The following is a 12,808-nucleotide window of genomic DNA, read 5'->3' on the forward strand; positions in this document are numbered from 1 at the left end:
GGCCCGGAGGCTGCGGCGTGAGGGGAAACGGGGTTCGCTCAGCTCATCCCCGCCCATGCTGCCGCTGTTGAATGCGTCCCACTTCAGGCGGCCCCCTGCTCCCGTCCCGTCCCTCCGCGGTTGGCGGCTCCGGGCAGCCGGTGCCACCCCGCCCTGAGGACACCGTCCCCTCACAGCGGCACAGCTCTGCAGTGTTCCTGCACAGGAACTCCCCCAGGAGAATGAGGGGGCCATCCCTGCCGCCCTCCCTGGGAATGCCTCCCGTGGGGATGTGCTGGCAGATGAGTTCTCCCTTGCGAATGCTTTACAAGCTGCTAATGTGAAACTTGCTGCTGCAAAAAGTGAGTGAAAATCCATAGACTACTCATGCTAGTTTCACATTTGGACACATCTTTTTAGCGCTGGAGGCCCCCAGACTGAGAAGACTCCTAATAAAATGCTTTCCCAGTTGTGTAAGAATATGAAATTTTGTAAGAACTTTCACACAGAATTGAGTCAGACATAGATGAAGTGTGAGCAATCATGAATTTCCTTCAAATGTTCAGTACTACCGTTCAATCTTGTGCAAGTTTGATTATCATTAGACGAATTTAACACGGATTAATATAACCAATAAAGGATTAGACAGATTAAGGCTAAACTATTTAAAGCCAACGCAACGTTAATTAAACTGACTTAAGTAATTCAGATTAATCAGTGATGCTTCAGATGGAGAAAAAGACGACAGAAGTGAGTAGCCAGAGACCAGAAGAACAACTTAAATGGCAGCTTTTTATCTTGATTATTGCTTTCTGCACACTTCAGACGAAGGCACGATGAAGTACAGATCACACGTGCTTAATCGAACTTTAAATCTCAGCAGCTCTGTACAATCGTGACAACAAAGTGAGGGTTTCGATGTCTTGATCATCCTCGACTGGAATAGGTGAGTAATCTGCTGGAAATGCTGCTTTCCATTGATGTGGAATTAGCACACGCACATTTCTCTGCAGGACTCTGTTTCCATAGAATTTTGCATGAAATTCACGGATCTCACTGCACTTTCTAGTCAGAGATTTTTTTTTTTTTTATCGTTGGTAGATACAATTCTGAATGTAATTTTACTTTATAATCTATGAAATGCAGTTAGCACCTACTGACATTTTACTCAGTGACTTTATAAAATGATATTGCTTAATGTAATACTCAGCAGTTACCCTCAGGGATTGTTTTTACTCGATTTCTAGTGGCTGAAGCGCAAATTGTAGGGATTTCATCTTGTGAAGGAGAAATTTGTGTAAATGCCGTCATTTATTTTGCAAATTGCTAATACGACAGGTGCTGTGTGAGAATTTGCTCTCAGGTGGGAATATTTAACAAGCATCTCCTTGGTATATTGGACAGAAAAATGAAACTGTGAATTCAAAGATAAAATAAGATTTTTTTTTTTTTTTTAAACTGGATGAAGTGTTCATCTAGAACGAAGAGATCTAGCTTGACGATTTTTCTTCCTTTTCTGAGCACATCAACGCCTCGCTCGTTCTTCCTTCCCTTCCCCCACAAAACAATTTCACATTTCCGCAGTAAAACGTGGTGCTCCCGGGAGCTGCTCATGCGGCACTACGGGAGACAATATTTAGGTCACTGGGTTTTAGCGCTGCTCCCTCTGGGTTACGGGAGTCGGCAGCGCTCTCTCCGTGTGCGTGTCCTGAGTCACAGTGACAGGCGGCTCCAGCCACACTCTTTTGGGCTATTTTAACATTTTAACTTCTCCTCATCTCCGGCTTTTGGTCGCAGGCAGCTGAGGGGTAAAGCCAACATGTTTTGTCAATTGACAGTGTGATCCCACCGCGCCGGGAGCAGCGGCCAGTTATAGATGACGTTGTTTTCTTTGTTGCTCTGGGAAGAGAATTCCTTGGCTTCCTTTGCCCTCTACTGGTGGCCCGCACGGCTTCGATGCCAACTGGGTTGCTTTGTTTAATATACATATATAAAAATAATTATTCAAAATATACAACGGTTGAGCAAAAACACATTTGAGGGCATTTCCAGAGCTTTCCCAAGACATTAGGAGGAGTGATCCCTATTACTACAAGAAGGAAATCATCTTAGTAATTGGTGAAGATATTTTTTTTCCAGTTGCATCCCAGCTGTGTGGGATGTACAGTGCGAACTGGGGTGGAAAAATCAGAGCAGTGTCTGCTCTGGTGCTTTTGCAGAGAGCTTGGAGTACCTGCCTTGATGGAAGAATACCATGGATGTGGATTTTCATGGACGTGACGTCCAGAGGATGTCAGCTAGCTGCAGTTTTGAGTTTACAGGAAAATATCCAGTGTGTTTTGGTTGCCTCTCTGTAAAATTCATGTGCCTGGTGAGAAAAGACCCAGACATAACAAATTAGAGTGCCCATGCAGAGCTGGGTTTGTTCTGTCTTCTCCCAAAGTGCCTGAATGCAGGGCTAGCATAAGAAGAGGAGGGGGTGGGCTGGAATGCTGTGCTGCTTCCTGAGATTGCTCTGCAGTCACACTGAATTCCTGTCCTGTGAACCCCCAACTGCTCTGGGACAACTTGGAAAGGCAAAGGCCTCAAGTTCTTGCTTAAGATGAGAAGGGGTTTTTGCTGTTCTTAAGGGAAAGGATGGTTTTCAGCTGAAGCAGCACAGTCTGTTTATGTCACTGTGGGAATGCCCAAGAGACAAGCAGCAGCCTGTGGCTACAGATAAGCCTTGGGTGGGAATCCTGCCGTGGTGATAGCACTTGGGGCAGCGCCAGTGCCACCACCCCAACTCCTGAGCACTCAGGTAGGCCTTGCTACAGGAGGAGCAAGGCAGATAAGAAACAGGAGTCCTGCTCTGTTGCTCAATAGAAGTGTTTTGCTTATCAGGAAGCACCAAAGTCCTTCATGGCGATTTCCTGACTTCCATGATGGCATCCATTTGGCATCCAATCAGATCCCCACATCCCTGTGCACTCCTGGCTCATTGCTATGTTATTCTTTCCCATTGTATTTTCCTGATTTCAAAGTGCATGTGCTATTCCTGTTGGCAGCTACTGACCAGGGAATCGATGCTGAAGGCAGTTCCAGCTCTCCTGGTGATAATGACGACTCTGTCAACAGGCTTTGTAATATTTTAGCCGCCCTCATTAAGGAATGGGGATTTACACACAGTCTTTGATGCCTTAGTGCAATGCTTCAGTATTACCGCTATCTAGGCGAGCTTGGAAGATTGAACTAATAGATTTAAATTTCAGCTAAACATTTCGTAAAGCAGCCTTATAATATCGCAGAGCAGAATTTTACAATCCCAGGATTAGGGGTCCCCCGAATTCCTGCTGCGAGGTGGCGGGGGCCGTGTGCCGTGCGGAGAGGCGCAGGAAGGAGGTGCCGGTGCACCGACAGGGCGGGGGGAAGCACCGGCCCTTCCCGCGGAGCCCGGAGGGTCCCGGTCCCGGTCCCGGTCCCGGTCTCGGTCTCGGTCCCGAGCGCTCCCACGCACGTGGCGCGGGCCGGCCGCGGGAGGGGCACTCCCTGCCAGGCCACCAATCAGAGCGCTGCTTGCCCTCGGCACGGGCCAATCAGCGCCCACAGAACTCACATTTAAATCCTGTTCCCGGGAGCCGCAGCCACCGCGGTGTGACAGGGAGAGGGCGGGTTATGGCCGCTCGCGCCAATCAGAGGCCTGATGGTGATGATTGGCAGGAAGTTAAACCAATGGGGTTGCCAAGGGTAACGCGGCGTCTCCCTGCAGAGCGGTTGGCGGCGGCGGGGACTCCGCGGGGACAGTCGGGGCCGCCTGGCGCGGGGGCTCCGGGGCGCGAGGCCGCCGCCGCCGCCATGGCCGGAGGTGCGCGGGGCGGAGCGGGCACGAGCGGAGCGGGGCCGGGGCGCGGCGGGGCTGGGCCCGCACTGCGCGGGGCATCTCCGCGGCGCGGAAGCTCCTCCTGGGAGGTGCGGGGAGCCGGGGCCGGCGGGACTCCTCCCCCGCGCGGTGTGCGCAGCTCGCCGGGAAGGGGCTGGGCCGCCGCGGCTCGCCCTGCCGCATCCAGCCCTTTAAACATGGCGCAGGTCGCGGCGGCCGGGCGATGACCGTGGGCGGCAGCGCCGGACATGGCTCAGGCGCCGATCTTCCCCCGTTGCTCCTAGGGAAGAACATGCCCAAGACCAGGGCGAGCGGCGTGGAGAAGGCAAGCCCCGAGAGCACCGAGAGGAAGGGCCCTGGCCGCCCCCGGGACGGCGGGGTAAGCAGCGCCCGGGCCTGGGCGGGCGGAGCGCGGCGGGCGGCTCCGGGGGGCTGCCGTGCCCTCCGCTTCCCCCGGTGCGGGCGAGCCGGGGTGGGGGCTGCCCCGGGATCCGCGGGGTCCGGGCCTTCGGGGCCCCTCCAATCATTCAGAAATCGCTACTTTAAGTACAGTCGGACTCTTTCTGTGTTTCCCTGTGCCCTACCGCTGACAGGTCCTTGGTTCGCCATTCTCTCCGTGCCATCTTCCCCGTTCTGTAGTTCTGTCCCTGGCAGCTGGCCGGAGACTGCTTGTCTCTTTGCATTTAACTCCCAATGGAAATAACTGCAGCTATTGCATCAAACCCCGGAGCCCCTCAGCCCGTTTTGATGTGCTGGGAAAATCCCTCCTCTCCGGGGTCTCAAGGCTGGCACAGACAAAGACGTGGCAGCGGCGTCTCGGTTGCGCCAAGAGCGCAGCAGGCAGGGAGCTGGGAATGAAGGGAGGAAGCTGTGCTGGAAAAACAGCCCTTCGTTTCCTGTGCTGGCTGCATTCAAAGCATGAAAGCTCAGCTGGCAGGTGGACTGCAGTTCATCGCTTTGGGCTTTCTCCCAAAATGCACATATTTAAACTTCGTAGTAAATCTTTAGGACTTTGAAGGGTTCATTGCTTGCAGTTGTTAATATGGAGTGTTTTCATAGATTTCATGCTTTGAAGCTCCAGGGTTTTAATGAGCAAGTTTTGCCTTTCATAGGCTTTTCAGAAATATTGGAGGTCAGGCAGTGTTTGTCAGATTTGCTTTTTCTCAGGCTGTTCCATTGTAATCTCAATCTTTAGTAAAGTTTATTTGTGGGCTAAGATTTCAGTCTTTAACTGGTCTGAGTCTGTGTGAATTATGTACATAGGAAGTTTGTTATTCATGACTACGTTAATTATTAAAATCCTTCTATCTGTTCTATTGTGTACTTTGTTTACTTTTTCACTGTCTGTGACTGAAATACTGAGGTATTTGTTTAGTCAGCTATATTTGAGCTATCTTTTTTTAACTACTGGGACCCTTTATTCCTTACTCTTCTAAAAAAATGGATGCATTTTTTTTCTGTTTTAACTGGCTTGCAATGTCTGAAAATTGGTTTTCGTTGAGTCAAATTATAGCCAAGAAAAACTCATTCTGCCCGAGTTGCATCTGCTTGTCCAGACACTGAGATTTCTTGGTTGGAGCACAGGCAAACTTACCCAGGTGGCTGGAGATCATAAAAGTAAAGGTGACAGGACTCCACTGATCTTTGCTAAATTTGACACTGTCACTGTTGGCATTTTGGAGCCTGAGCCAGCGAACAAACCCCAGACTCTGTGGTGTCTGGCTATGCCAAAAACTTTGCCATTTTCCTGATTTGGCTTTGCATTGACCTTTTACTGGGCTTTTTTGCCACAAATAGCTTTTACACTTCCTTTTTGTATCATATAATGGATAAAAAAATAGCACTTTTTATCTGCCATGCTTTGGTGAGAGGTGTCACTCAAGGTAGGCTGTAAAAGTGATTCCTGTGCTGCTCAGTTGAGCATATAATTTGCTGCAGTAACATTTGACACCTCCTGAGAGTAGCTGGGTAGCTCATACCTCACTGGCTGTGAGAGCTCTCTACTGGGCCTGGACAATTTTTGCTGTGTTATTCATATTTTTTTTGGCTTGTGCTCTTTGAGGCCGCCTTCCTCCCCAGAAACTCGGGCTTGGAGGGTTTTTTTTAGCACCAAAGTTCATACTGTGAAGCACAAGGGTGGAGGCTGGAGTTAGCTATGATTACCCCATCCTGCCACATTTTATGTGTAAACTCTCTGGAACTGAGAGCTTGCATTAGTTAAGCTCTCAGAGTGCTCAGCACTGTTCTGTTTTCACATAGAAATCACAACCTCAGTGAGGGTGATGCTTCTAACTGTAATTTCCATCAGCACAATCCTGTCAGCCCTGGTTGCTGCAGATTGTTGTGGATGCCAGCTTGGGGTTCCCAGAACCTCTGTGCTGAACCGAATTTTTGTGTTGGTCTGTTTTAGGAGAATGTGTTTATTGGTCAATCCAAAATCTACAGCTACCTGAATCCCAACAAAGCTCCTGGTGCTCGATCCCCACTTCAAGAAGAAAACTCTGTCATGTATCACGAGGTGAAATGTCAGGGCAAAACACTAAAGGAAACCTACAGGAAAGGAGCTGGTAAGACTGAGCTTTGGATTGCTTGTCTTGGTGAATGTGCTCCCACTCCCCCAATTCTAACATTTTCATCAAGGAAGAAAAGTAGAGAGGAGGAGTCCAAATTGTGCATGCTGAGTGCCAGGTTTCATAGTGCTTCAGTGCAGTGACTAGAAATAGGAATGTTCTGTAAGTTTATGAAGGGGAATAAGACCCATTTGACTTGTGTTTAAAGGTGCATTTAACAGCCTTGGTAATTTGTCAAAGCACTTTGATGCAAACACTTTTAGCAAGCAGGTATTTTAAGTCCCATTTGATGCAGGGATTGTTAGGCTTTTTGGAAACTTGGGGCCTTTAGTTCCTAATTTGGCTCCTCAGTTTTGACAAGGAAGTGAAGATGGCTCTAGCTTGTCCCACTGCTGAGGCCTTGCAGCTGTGCTGCTTTCCTCCAGTGAGACTGAAACATCTGTCTCAGCAGATGGGACTGTTAAACCTGATTATTTACTCTACATAAAAACGTTATTCAGCTTTAAACCACACTCACCTATCTCTGAGTCGGTTGTCTGAGGAGGATGTGGTTGTTCTGGGGTAGGATGCAAAAAAAGAAGTAAATGTTGGTTGTGGGGAGTGTAGATTTCTTGTTAGTGCCAGCCCTTTGTCTCTCATGGATTCAGCCTGGGTGGCATTGGCCACTTGGTACTGCTGAGCCCAGCAGTGCAGGGTCATTGCTGTCCTTTTTCTCTCATTTGGCAGAACTATAAACCATTGCAATTCCTTTAAAGCACTCGGGTATAGTCAGCCCTAAGTTCAGAGCCTTACTCGATTTCCTTGTCACCAGGAAAAAAGAATAGTGGCAAAATAGTTGAAGGTGCTGTGAAACCAGAAGACCAGAAGGATAAGGAAGGTGTGTGCAATCCTTCTGTGCCCTCCTCTGATCAAAACCAAGAAACTGTGGAAACCCAAAAGACTCCCCTGCCTGCAGACTGTGCTGAGGAGGCCAATGCAAAGCCAGCTCAGAAGAAGATGGTTAAAGCAAAACGAGGACAAAGGAAAAAGTAAGTGATTTGTGCAATTGTAAAAGGACAGCTCTTTTTCTCAATTATATCAGGCTTTAAAAACCCTGAAATAGCATCCAAGTACCTACATTGCAGGGTTCTTGTTTGTCTTGAAAGCAAGGTTAGTGTGTTCTATTGTTCCATCACAAGTGAAATATTTACTGGTCACCTATGGTAAAAAAGAAATTAATGAGCCATTAAGACCTACTTTCCTGTGGGCAAATGGGAATGTGTCTTGTTAAAAACAGAACAGTTGGAGGCTTCCTGGCTGAGCTGATACTCTTTCTCATGCTATCAGAGTAATGTGACCTAACATTAATGAATTCCTTGCCAAGCAGTTTTCATGACCTAAATTTTTGAGTGCCTTCTGGCAAGGCACACAGGGGGCCCCAGACTTGTAATGTGACCTTCAGTTGATTTCCAACGACATCTCACTTTTATTATTCAAGAATTAGTCCTGGAGTAATGGAAATATCGTGGGGAAGAAAAGGGGATGTAGCTGTGGCTTAAAGCTAAGAGAACTGACAAAAAACACTGATCACCTTTCAACTTGCCAAGCTCAAATAAAATTTTCTTGCATGTACCTTTGCTCTAGAGGTGTAACTTAACAAATAGTCTGCAATGTGTGTGATTGTTCTCTTTTTCTAACTCTTTAGAACACAAGGAAGAACACCAAACCGAAAAGTGACAGATTATTACCCAGTTAGAAGAAGTTCCAGGAAGAGCAAATCTGAATTGGAGGTAGTGCTTGTTAAAATGGCATTACTGATAACATGTCTGCTTAGCTGAAAATTTGGGGAAGCGTGTAACCAGCTGTAAATGGTTTCCATTCCAAAGGAAAATAGGGTTGTGCACTTGAATATTGTTAAGAACATGCTTAAAATTTGGAAATGCTGGTCCAGTTTAGAACAGAATCTAGCTGCTTATGCATTTTGGGAGGCAGAAATCTGTCTTTCTGCCATTCAGTTTGCTGGAAATACGAGATGGTTTGGAACAATGAGTGTCATTGGTGGGTAATTTCCTTACAGCTCTAAAATAAGCTACAAAAAATATCAACAATAGTGTGGTTTTGTTTGTTCTTGTTTATTCTGCAGACTGAGGAAAGGAGGAAAATAGATGAGCTGATTACAAGTGGGAAGGAAGAAGGAATGAAGGTAACTACAGTGCCAACCTAAGTAGTCATGTAGTGTTTATTATACAGTATCTTGGTGTTAATCTGTTTAATCAGAGCAGCAGAACTCAGTCTCAGGACCCTCCAATTCTTTGATGAAAATGCAGGGAAACTGGAACACCCAGTCCTTCCTTCTGAGTGAGCAGTGTTGGTCTCTGAAGGATATGTATGTGCAGCCTCACTTTTAAATACTGAGAGGGCTTTAAGGTCTTTTCACAAATGCACTGCTAAGTCCTTTGATTGGTGGACTTTGTGTCCAGCTACCCAATAACTCAGAGTGTGTCCCAAACTCATCCTGCATTTCTTCCACAGTGCCATGCATTGTGCTTCTACAGCTTTGTCTGCAGTACATACAAATTCCCTTTTGCAGCATTTTTTTAATGACACATCATTTCCTAGTAATCAGCATATCTGCAATGATGTAAATCAGCTGGGACGTGAGAAAGTGTTTTCTTTTCAACTCAACAGATTGATTACATCGATGGCAAAGGGAGAGGAGTAATTGCTACTAAACATTTTAATCGAGGAGAATTTGTGGTTGAATATCATGGGGATCTCATTGAGATCACTGATGCCAAGAAACGAGAGGCTGTGTATGCTCAAGACCCATCCACAGGCTGCTACATGTACTATTTCCAGTACCTCAGCAAAACCTACTGGTAAGCACAAGTTTCCAGGGATGGAGGCTTTGAATTCTGCTGATTCTTTTCTTGTTTTCATGCAAAGTTTTTGTTTGTAATGGGAACTGTGAAATATGGAATCTTTTGGAGCACTGATCCATGGTCTGAGAGCCTCCTGGGTGTCTGGGCTATGAGGTGAATCAAAGCCCTGTTCTTTGAAGTACAGCACAAGCTGTGTGGAGAGTTGGATGAGGCTTGTAGTTCTGCAGTGGTCTTCTGCCTAAATTAATCCTCTTGTAAAATGAACTCCTTTGTCTTTTGTCTTGTGAGGAGTTGGTTTGGAAAGCAGGATGGACAGACTTTCACTGGGTGTCCTCCAGTCTCTGACACCTACTTCAGTCCAAGCTTTATAATTTGTTTCACATCTGGATTCTGCTATTCCCGGAAACAGGCAGCTCAAACAGTGCAAAGATTTCAGTTTCTGGGTTTTGTGCTAACTTAAAAATCTCCCAGAGCTGTTTCAGTTTCCCTGCCTTGCTGTATTATGGCTGTTTAATCATGGTCATTCTGTAATGTAACATGTTAATTTCTCAAGACTGGTGTGCATTCCTCCTTCTTTGTCTGACTGGCACTTTGGGTTTGCCCACAAAGGTGCCCCTGTCCCAGGTGCAATCCCCCTTTCTGTTCTTGCTCTTTCAGTGTCGATGCTACAAAAGAAACAAATCGCCTGGGGAGGCTCATTAATCACAGCAAGTGTGGCAATTGCCAGACCAAGCTGCACGACATTGATGGTGTGCCTCATCTCATCCTCATAGCTTCCAGGGACATTAAGGCAGGTGAAGAACTCTTGTACGACTATGGAGACAGAAGCAAAGCTTCCATTGAAGCTCACCCGTGGTTGAAACACTAATTCATCTTCCTTGTTTTGGGGTTTTTATTTTTGGACTGAGTGTTCTACAAGGAGTCAGTGAAATTTTTTTTTGTTTCGTGCCCTCACTTCCCTCAGCTTTCTTAGTGGACTGCTTATGGTCTTCCAAGCTCCTCAAAACTGCCTTTTTGCTTTGCAGTATTTAAACACCTATTACAGTTTTCCAGGCAGGCTTGAATAATTGATCTTAGATTGCCAAAACTTTTATATCATAAAAGGAAAACCCTCTGTAAAATTTGAATGCTTCTGCATAGTGACCAGTGCACTTGAGCAGTGAAAGACTTGCACAGAAACTTAATCACTGGGGTTGTGCTTCTGCTTTTGCAAGGAAATCTCACACTCCAGTTTGGGGTGCTGAACTTGGCTTTATGACAGAAGTACTGCTGTACTCTGACTTGGTCATCCAGTGGCTTGACTGCCTGTCAGACTGCTTTTCACAGCCCAGTTCTGACAGGCTTCTCTGAGATGGATGCTACTGTCATTCTCAAATAATTTGTGGTAGGAATCCAGTTTCTCCTGTGTCATACATTCTGTTGGTAATAAACTGCAAATGCACTGGCACTGAGGGAAAAGGATGGTCAGATTGGCTGCTTCCTTTGGAGAAATGACTCCCAGCCAAATGAGGATCAATTTTGATAGACTGGGTTAATACTGATTACAGATGTGAAGGTAGAACTTCACAGTGAGAACTGATGTTTGACTTTTACTTATTTTCTAAACTTTGAGAAGGTACCTTTTTTATAGTTGATGGCTGATTCTTGGAGGTGTCTCCCAGAGGATTTTAAAGAAGTAAAAGCTCTCTCCAAAAATTTTTTATATTACCTTCCTATACTAATTAGCCACATCAGAAGCTATTTATTTACTGTGAATGCTTGAAGTAGAGCATAGTGGTTCCAAAAATAGGAGTCATCTTCATATGCAGCTTCAAACTGTAGTGATGGAGTTCATGCAGTGAAGAAAGTAGATTCCTTATTGCCTGTTCCTGTAGGTCTGGTCCCACTGTCTCACAGGGGAGTTGGCATCTCGTGGGTGTTTGGAATGTCACTGTTGGAGAGCCAAATCTGGGATATAGGCAGGCAATACAATGCAGGTCCTTTATGTTAAAGATGAATTCTTACCAGTTGGAATTTTTGCCAAGGCAGGCTTGGCATGTGTGTAGATGAAAATGGCTGTGAGCCATCAGCCACGCTTGCTGCTGGGAGATGTCAGCAAGGGATCTGTGGCTCTGTTAATGTCTTCTATTCCTCATGTCTTGAAGGCTGCTGCTGTTCCAGCTGAATGCCCTCTGGACAATCTTATGCTTGCCTATGTGATAGGTTAGATAGCAACAACATCCTGGTTGTGTGCTCCAGCAGCAAGAGAGGTGGCTTAGTGATGTATTTTTTAAATTAAAAACTTGAAGACAATGTCTCTGTAAAATAAAGAATATATTTATTATTGATGAAATGGCTGCTATACTACCTGTCTCCATTGCAGTTCATGAGCATTTTGGAAGAAAGCTGTGAAAATCATTAGCTATTAAATGCTTTATATTATTTACTGCTTCACACAAGGCAAACTCGTCAGAGCAAGCCTGGGTATTTTCCCATTTCTGAAGAATTAACTGGAGACCTGTTATATTACATGCACTGAGTTTCAGGTAAGCCTTGTTAGCCAACTTGTCTGAGTTGGCACTGATTCTTCTCTGGTCTCAGTAACAGAGATCTCAGCAATGTGTACAGTGTCCTCTTATACTAGAGCACTTCCCTTAAGTCAAAATCGGAATAATTTTTTTTTTTTAAAAATTTTATTTAAACATTTACTTGTTCTCTATCAGGTTGAATAGCTTAAAACCTCTGTACTTCAGCATCACTTTTGTAAACAAGAATGGGGAAAGATCTCCCTGTTTTACAGAAAAGGAAAATGTCTTCTCTGAAAGCTTAACTGGTAATTGAGTAGCACTGCGTTGGAGGATGGAAATAAAGCTCATGTTGCACTGCTTATGTATCCTTTACTTTTCTAGGATCACAGAGATCTATAGCTCTATCTCAATGTACTTCTCACAGGACATGTTGTTTGGATATTTATCTCTGTGCCTCACAGGAAGGCTTCATCTTCTAACAAGGTATCTCAGGGAAAAATACCCTTGGATTGGGAGCTAAATGCTTTTTTTTTTAAGGAGATTGGAAAATACATCCCTGGATAAACCATGGAAGAGGATGGAATTCAGATCACGTGTAAGCATCTCTCTTCAGCTCAGAGGTGTCTCCTGGCTGTTGCTGATTGTTTCTTTGTTTAATTTTTCTGTGCACAAAGCCTCTGCTCAATGGCAATGCAGTAACTGCCTTCCCTGCTGCCATGCTCTAGAAAATACACAATGAGGGCACGGCCAGGGCTTGTTGATATTTTGAAGATGGTGAAGGGACTTCAGTGGTTCTGTGCCCTGGCTGAACCAGCTGGCTCAGGTCAGCCATCTGTGCTGTGGCCTTGCTCAGACAGTTGTTGCTGACCTCTGAAGGGAGGCTGCAGCTCTGCCTTCTGCTGAGCCACTTTCACATGGTGCAGCTGAGCACATGTGTGAAGTGTCCTATATTTTTCATGCTGTCAGTGTAGGAGAAGGAGTGAAAAGACTTCAGAGGCTGCTTTTATTTCTAAAGAGAGTAAGATCACAGTT

General features: G+C 45.8%; 1 protein-coding gene across 1 annotated transcript; it reads left to right on the top strand.

Moving 5' to 3' along the window:
* Positions 1 to 3,488: 3,488 nt before the first annotated feature.
* Positions 3,489 to 12,135, top strand: KMT5A (lysine methyltransferase 5A). The gene is made up of 8 exons (XM_079322377.1): positions 3,489 to 3,823; positions 4,123 to 4,217; positions 6,249 to 6,405; positions 7,220 to 7,436; positions 8,093 to 8,177; positions 8,531 to 8,590; positions 9,076 to 9,266; positions 9,927 to 12,135. The coding sequence occupies exons 1-8, from the start codon at positions 3,634 to 3,636 to the stop codon at positions 10,135 to 10,137; spliced, it is 1,206 nt and encodes a 401-aa protein (XP_079178503.1). The 5' UTR covers positions 3,489 to 3,633; the 3' UTR covers positions 10,138 to 12,135.
* The last annotated feature ends 673 nt before the right edge of the window (positions 12,136 to 12,808 follow it).

Source organism: Erithacus rubecula (assembly GCF_903797595.1).
Source record: "Erithacus rubecula genome assembly, chromosome: 19".
Lineage (NCBI taxonomy): Eukaryota > Metazoa > Chordata > Aves > Passeriformes > Muscicapidae > Erithacus > Erithacus rubecula.

Bases quoted from the DNA above. Each gene is read 5' to 3' on its own strand.
- KMT5A (XM_079322377.1), top strand. From the start codon at position 3,634: ATGGCCGCTCGCGCCAATCAGAGGCCTGATGGTGATGATTGGCAGGAA. The intron at 6,406-7,219 runs GTAAGACTGAGC...CCTTGTCACCAG, and splicing joins AACCTACAGGAAAGGAGCTG to GAAAAAAGAATAGTGGCAAA. The intron at 7,437-8,092 runs GTAAGTGATTTG...CTAACTCTTTAG, and splicing joins AAACGAGGACAAAGGAAAAA to AACACAAGGAAGAACACCAA.